Below are 7,638 nucleotides of genomic sequence, written 5' to 3'. Positions count from 1 at the left end.
CAGAAAATTGGAAATTCTATTATTAAAGCCCGTCAGAAAATGGTTCCCAAAGCAACTGAATAATCCACTAAGAAGAGAAAAGGAGGAAGGAAGAAGGAAGGAAGGAAGGAAGGAAAGAAAGAAGAAGGGAAGGGAAGGGAAGGGAAGGGAAGGGAAGGGAAGGGAAGGAGCTGTCCACTAATCAGGCATAGCAAGCCTATAATCCCTGCATGTGAGAGACTGCAGTGAGAGGATCCCTGGTTCAAAGCTAGCCTGGGCTACATAGTAAGACCCTATCTAGAAAGAAGCTTTCCCTCTCAGACCCTCAGCCTTCGGCTACCCAAAGGGACAAGTTCGGGGACACACATGGTATCTTTACCCCCAAACTATACCATAACCAATCACTGGGCTTAGTTCAAAGGCCCTGTGGTTTGCAGGCCCCTACTTTCTTAGAAGCCACTGAGGGAGGCACAGACCTCTCATCCCAGTACTCAGAAAGCTGAGGCAGGCACATCATGATTTCACTGACAGACTGAGTTCCAGGACAAGCTAGACCCTGTCTCGAAGGGTAGAAAGAGAACTGAGGGAGTAGGTGGTGATAGGGCACTTCCTCAAATGTGGGAGAGCTTGGATTCAGTCTTCAGCACTGAAAGGGAAGGGGAGATAGCCACAGAGGAGGCAACCACAGCGTCTAAGTAGGTATAACCCCACATCCCCATCTTCAGCTCTGCCTGGCCAAAGCTCCACGGCTGGGGGCAGCTGGGTCATGACGCCACTTGCTATATAATTGGCTTTAGATAGGAAAAGGGCCTATGACTTTGCAGGGACCCTCAGAGCCTCCATTGACTGGCATTCCTTAGACTCTGATTCTCACAGACCCTCTCGCGCCCACAGAGCTGCCCCCCTCCCCTCTGGGGACACTCTCCCTTAAGCTGCTCTTTCTATGCATCTTGCCAGCCAGGCCTCCTTTGCTTTCCCATTCTGAGGCCCTTTTCTCTCTCCCTTTGCAATGAGTCTGTCTGCTGGCCTTTCTGGGCTGTTTGGTTCATGCTGGAGGTCTCCTGTGTCTTTGAAAAGAGTGAATAAGGAAGGAAGCTATAAAGAGAAGATATAGCCCTTTGGGTTCTATGACTTACCATGAAAATATACATATAAACACGTGCTGAATGGGGCTGAATAGGGCAACTGTCGCTTACTGCCCCATGAATGTATTTTATAAATCCATTCCCTGAACTGAAGCAAGGCTCCTTGGAGACAGGCCATCCCTGTCTTACGAGGTGTGGACGGGCACACAAGATGACAGCTCCAATTTTAAATAGCTAATAAATTCTACGACCAGGTTCCAGCCCAAGCCCTGTGACTCCACCTGCCTCCTAATATGCTCAAGTGTCCCCGAGCACCTGGGGTGGGGGGGGATAGTGGGGTAGGAGGGGTGGCTGATAGATTTTATATAAAGAAGTCAGGGAAGGTGTCACAGAGGAGGGAACTTGGAGCTGGGGCTTTGACAGATGAGTAGAAGTTTGTAGAGGAAAGAGAACAGGAAAGACGTCCCAGTGAGAAAGCTAAGAGTGTGGCGAAAGTCAACAGTGTGGATTAATACATCCCAGGAGACTGGCTGTGTCAGGGCAAGAAAACACAGAGACTGAAAGGCTAGAGGCTGGAGGCGGTGAAGCCTGAGTATCTGACAGGGTGCTGGAGTCTGGTCCTAAAGGCCATGGAGCGTCTTTAAGGGACCCTCCATCCTCCCCTTATACCGCTAAACCACGGGGACACCAGAGCTGTATTGGTGAGGCCCTGGCCCCCTGTGTGCTGTCCGCCCACTCCCACATGGCCTCCCTGTATCATCTTTCATCATCCAGACCCCTGCCCCTCCCTGAGCCCCTGTGCTCTATGTTCCGCAGGGGCCGTGAGGGCCTCGAGTATCTTCCCGATCCTGAGTGTGATCCTACTCTTCATGGGTGGCCTCTGCATCGCAGCAAGCGAGTTCTACAAGACACGCCACAACATCATCCTGAGTGCTGGCATCTTCTTCGTGTCTGCAGGTAAGGCAGGGGTGTGCAGCGAGAGGATGGGGGGTGGGGAGGACAGGGGGAGCGGTAGGGGGAGCATCTCCTCTTCTAGCTACAGCCTGTGCCCAAGGGAGAGGTTGAACTGAGGATCCAGTGCATAGACCCTGCTCCCATGCCCAGTGCCCCATCTTCCTCCTATCTCTAAGGAAAGGTCTGGTACCCCTGTAATTTTCAGGGCACCAAGCCCACCCACAGTACTTGCTCTCTGCCCTCCCAGAAAAAGCAAACTGAGAAAGAGACAGAGAGAGACTCCATGCAACCCACTCTTCCCCAGTCTGCCTCCCCCCACCATGATACCCAGTTATACCCTGGAAGCCAAGGGAAATTGCTCCCCCTCATTGCCCGAGCCAGGAGAGCAGACAGGCAGGCCCACACCCAGATAGCTGTATTGTTCCATGACCTGTCACAGGGGCTGCAGATGCCCAGGGAGTGACAGGAACTGTATTAGGAGCCATTTAATAAGCCTGGCTACCATCTAAGGGCACCAACCATGTCCAGGGTACACTGTCTTTCAAGAACAGTCACCTGCGTGCCCTCATCAAGTCCTCTCTGGGGTCCTGAAGGAGTCCAAGGCCTTGCTTTAGCCCTGGTTATCTGACTGGAAAACTCAGACTGTGGCCAAAGCGTTCAGCCTCCTTTGGCCTCGCAGCTGTGGGCTGAGCAAGGCGTGCCTGCTCCTTTCCAAGGCTGCAGCCTGTTTGTGGAGCACTGGATAGGGAGGAGTTAGTGGGTACACAGTTCACAGTACCTATTGCTGTCACTACCCCAGACTTCATAGGACACCTTTGTCTGCCCAAGTTTGTCACCATAGGCCTCACCCATCTAGGCCAGCATGGTAAGATACTACAGCGGGTCGGGCGAGGTAGCACAGTGGGTAGGATGGTTTTCCACCAAAACCCAAGGACCTGAGTTCCATCTCTGGGACCCACACTGTAGATGGAGAGAACCAACTCCCAAAAAGATAACCTCTGACGGCCACACTTAGACCACGGCTCACTTTTGCCCAAATAAATGAAGTTTAAGATTTGAGATAGTAATTGGAGGCTTCCAGACCTGCACCATCACCCTACGCCCCATGTCCGTCTACTCAAGGAAGCCCCTCCCCACCCCACCACGCCTTTCCTCCCCCTAGCATCTCAGACTTCTCTCTGACTCCCTCTTCTCCTCCAGGTCTTAGTAATATCATCGGGATCATCGTGTATATATCAGCCAATGCTGGAGACCCCTCCAAGAGTGACTCCAAAAAGAACAGCTACTCCTACGGCTGGTCCTTCTACTTCGGGGCCCTGTCCTTCATCATCGCTGAGATGGTCGGGGTGCTGGCCGTGCACATGTTTATCGACCGCCACAAACAGCTGCGGGCCACGGCCCGCGCCACCGACTACCTCCAGGCCTCCGCCATCACCCGCATCCCCAGCTACCGCTACCGCTACCAGCGCCGCAGCCGCTCCAGCTCGCGCTCCACCGAGCCCTCTCACTCCAGGGACGCCTCACCTGTGGGCGTGAAGGGCTTCAACACCCTGCCGTCCACGGAGATCTCCATGTACACCCTCAGTAGGGACCCCCTGAAGGCTGCCACCACGCCCACCGCCACCTACAACTCGGACAGGGATAACAGCTTTCTCCAGGTCCACAACTGTATCCAGAAGGACAGCAAGGACTCTCTCCACGCCAACACAGCCAACCGCCGGACCACGCCCGTATGAAGACCGTGGGACGGGGAACCCCGGGGAGGCTTGGCCCGCGGGCGGGGGAGGGACCACAGCAGCCAGGGGGAGACCTTCCATACGCAAAAAACAAACAAACAAACAAGCAAACAAGCAAATGAACAAACAAACAACAAACAAACAAAACAAAAAACAAAAAAAAAAGAGAAAAACATAGCAAGTAAATTAAAAAAAAAAAAAAGAACAAACTACAAGAAGAACAAAATCAAAACCACAGGCTATGCGGGGGAAAATATAACCGAGGGAAGACAAACTTTAAACAAAGCAAGAGGGATAAAATTAAAATAGAAAATAAATCTAAAAGAAAATGCATGATTTCCCATGTACCATTATTTTAACATTTAATAAAAACCAATTTAAATGAAAAAATAAAAGGGAACCAAGATAATGTAAAGCAAAAAAACAAAAAACAAAAAAAAAATAACAAAAAATAACAAAAAAATTGAGGAAAGCAAGAGAGTATTTATTAGGGTTTTATGTTGCCTTTGTTTTTGTTTTCGGGTTTTTTGTTTTGTTTTGTTTTGTTTTAACTGCAGGGAGAGTTTAAAAATAAAAAAATAAAAATAAATTAAAAAAAAAAAAAAACACCCGCATTCTTTTCCCTTTAACCCCAGCGGGCCCTGCCTCCCGGGGAGAGTAAGGGGTAGAGACTCAGGGCCCTCGGGGCCAGGGGAGCAATGGTCACTGCCAAGCCCCTTGATCCCTGGCTGGGCCCTGGGATGCTGGAGAAGTTCAATGGCTCTGCGACCAACTCTATCCAGCACCAATAAGGCAGTTGCAGGCCTCCAGGTGACCCAAGCCCCTGGTCCGCCCCTGTCCGTTAGGTGCCTGGAGGTGGCGCACTTGGGGCTACCCCGCCCCAAGTTCCCGGTCCTTAATGGTCCTTAAAGGCCCTTAACCCACTGTGATGACTTCCTAGGCCTTGAGGAAAGGGAAGGAGAAGGAATGGCTGCTGGTGGCTCACAGAGAAGCCAGACCCTTGGAATCCTCAGGGGGAGCCTTGGGGGTGGGGGGGGCAGTAACCCCAAGCTCCTGTCCTTGGAGGCAGGAGACACCCACCCCCAGGGGATATAAAGCAGCCGTCCCTCCTCACCCCTCACCTCAGGGCCACTAGATGGCCCTGGGGCGATGGTGGACCCCCCCCACACTCACAGGCCCCCAGCTCCCTGGGAAGGGGGCTCTTTGACCCTTTGGGGGTCCATGGACTCACTGATGCCCCTCTGGGGGGCCCAGGGAGCCCAACAATGACATTGCAAAAAGGTTTCTTTTTACAAAAGAAAAAGGAAAAACAAGTGGTGATTTTTTTTTAAAAAAAAATGAATTAAAAAAAAAACCACAGACTATAAATAAATGTAAATATATAATAAGTGAATTTACTTGCAAGAAAATCAAGTAGTATTTTTTTCTTTTAATTCTTTTCCAGCTTTAAACTGTGAAAAAAATCGGGGTGGGGTGGGGGACTTAAAATTTAGCAGGGAACTTGTAAAGACAAAACAAACAAACAAAAAAACAAATATAGAAATCCATTAAAATAAAGAAACAAAATCCATTGGGAGAGACGTGAGCTGGGCACAGAGCCAGAGAGAAAAGGAGAAAGGCCCCACCATCTTTCTGGGGACTAGAGAAAGAGGCTCTTCTTGCCTGCAGGGAGGTATTGCTAATGGAGAGAGGAGACCCACACATCTGCCACTGTCCCCCTAGTCTCAGTGCTGCAACCGCCACCCAAGTTCCCATTCAATACCCAGTCAGGAATGTGGCTCAGAGGGAGCTGACCTGTGCCCTCCAAAGCCATGGAAACCAGCCCAGCCCTATCGATGGCCCTTGTGCTCCGTGTGCCCCCCACTGTACCTTACCTATGTATGGATGCACCATGTTCTTGTACGTGGAAGGGCTCCTTATCTATATTCTAGATGTCATGTCTGTGTGACCTCTCTGGGCCTCAGTTTCCCACTGTGTCAGCTTGAGGACAGATTGGCTTGAGCTCCAAAGGCTCATTCTTATCTTCTGTGTCTGTGACTTTTAAGATCTGCTACCAGCCCAGCTCAGTGGAAAATGGCCAGGAGCAATCAAAGCAGTCCTGATGACATTAAGAACATTCCTAAGTCTCTCTCTCTCTCTCTCTCTCTCTCTCTCTCTCTCTCTCTCTCTCTCTCACACACACACACACACACACACACACACACACACACACCATGTGCCTCCTCACTGTGTTCCCCAGACCCCACCCCCACATCCAGTGTCAAAGCAAAAATTCACACATGTGAGCAACCTATCCTGCCATGCAGACAGAGGGAGATGCGCAGTTCCAAAAGCCCCTCATTCACCTTCCCTTTCTGAATGGTACAGACCCAGTCATTAGTGAGTGGGGAAGGCTTCTTTGAGAGACGGGTCTCCTGCTATCTTGGAGGTCAATGAAAAAGCAGGCCTTTCTGGGGTGAGAGATCTCCCTGTATGGAAAGAATGTTTGCAGAGCACTCTCCGGGGCAAGCATCAACCCCAGTTAGGCCTGCACCCCAGAGTGAATTAAGGGAGCACTCAGGTTTCCCCCTTTTCCTTCCCCAGAGTGGCAAGGGCCAGATCAGACAATGAGAACCTGGCTAACCATTTCCTAGCAACCTCACCCCTCCCCCAACTCCAGCAACCAGCCTCCTGCCTGTCTTTGCTACCCTGACACCGGCCTGCTTGGAAGGTTCCCTGCGTAACTCTCTGGGAATTGGAGGGCATGCTGAGGAAGGCCTCTATAGTGTCTTGTCTTATGTCTGGAAGAGGAACACTCGTCTCCCAGGTCAGCAGCAAGACAGACCACCTGCTAGGCCAGCCCAGAAGTTCAGGGGAGGCCTCGGACCCCATGGCTCAGATATGTGGGCCAGTTAAACATGCAGGGAGATCAGAGCATCTTCCAAACTGGGCAAAAACAGCACCTTGTCCCTCCTCAGCCCTGCCCAAGGCCCAGCAGATTCCAAACCATACCAGATAAAGGCCTAGAGACACAGGAAAGGGTCCTACAAACAAGCACCTCTCTGTGGAGAGCTCCTAGGCTCTGGTCAAGTATTTGAGAACGAATTGGACTTCTTCCTAGGAAGTGAGACCTGGGGTCAGGCCACCCAAACAAGACTCATGGGTGAGAGGTAATATCAGCGTGGCTGACCAAGGAAGGGCTAGGGGGCCTGGAGGGAAGGGGCGGTGCTTCCTGTGGTGACAGCTCATGCCCAGCTCTGATCAATTCAAAAAACAAAACAAAAAAAAAAAAAAAAAAAAAAAAAAAAAAAAAAAAAAAAAAAAACACCAACTTCCATTTTATTTTCTTGGTGGGTTCTTATTTTTTTTCCAGACTGTTAACAGAAAAAAAAATTTTAAAAAGAAGAAACCTAAAAACAAAACAAAACAACAAGAAAACAAAATCCTGGTACATGAAATAAAGATTTTTTTTTTATAGCTTGGTCCTCACTTCCATGAATTCCTTGAACCGCTGTCCCAGTTCGGGTCATCCCATCTAAAGAAGTTCTCAGAGTTGAGGAATGATGGCCTTAAACCATAGGCAGTAAGGTGTCCCAACATCCAAAGTCATGAATTCTTTCTCTTCAGCATCCCTCAGTGCCTCCAGTAATGGGGGCACTCATCCCCTCCAAAGGTGGCAGAGGCCAATGCCACACAGCTCTCTGACAAGTCCCTGAGGTCACTGCCCATCCGTTTCCCTTTATGCTCCAGCAACACTGGTCCTTTCCAACATGACTGTCCCCAATATTTGAAAGCAGAGGTTATACCATTCTTGGGCTTTCCCCTTTTAACACCTCCTCGTCCCTGCATCAACATACCACTACTACCTTTTGTGTGCAGCCTGAAACGGACATGATGCTGGGGTG

The 7,638-nt window shown here is 50.3% G+C and overlaps 1 protein-coding gene across 1 annotated transcript in view; it reads left to right on the top strand.

The window, feature by feature from the left end:
• Nucleotides 1-7,012, top strand: part of Cacng2 (calcium voltage-gated channel auxiliary subunit gamma 2) — a 126,673-nt gene extending 119,661 nt beyond the window's left edge. Inside the window, exons 3-4 of the mRNA XM_021183787.1 lie at nt 1,881-2,021; nt 3,219-7,012. Of these exons, the coding sequence (XP_021039446.1) occupies nt 1,881-2,021; nt 3,219-3,754 (677 nt within the window). The 3' untranslated portion in view covers nt 3,755-7,012. The remainder of the gene's footprint in view (nt 1-1,880; nt 2,022-3,218) is intronic.
• Nucleotides 7,013-7,638: the final 626 nt, after the last annotated feature.

Source organism: Mus caroli, chromosome 15 (genome assembly GCF_900094665.2).
Source record: "Mus caroli chromosome 15, CAROLI_EIJ_v1.1, whole genome shotgun sequence".
Taxonomy (NCBI): domain Eukaryota; kingdom Metazoa; phylum Chordata; class Mammalia; order Rodentia; family Muridae; genus Mus; species Mus caroli.
The sequence above is the reverse complement of the archived record's forward strand: the minus strand, read 5'-3'. Positions and strand labels throughout refer to the sequence as shown.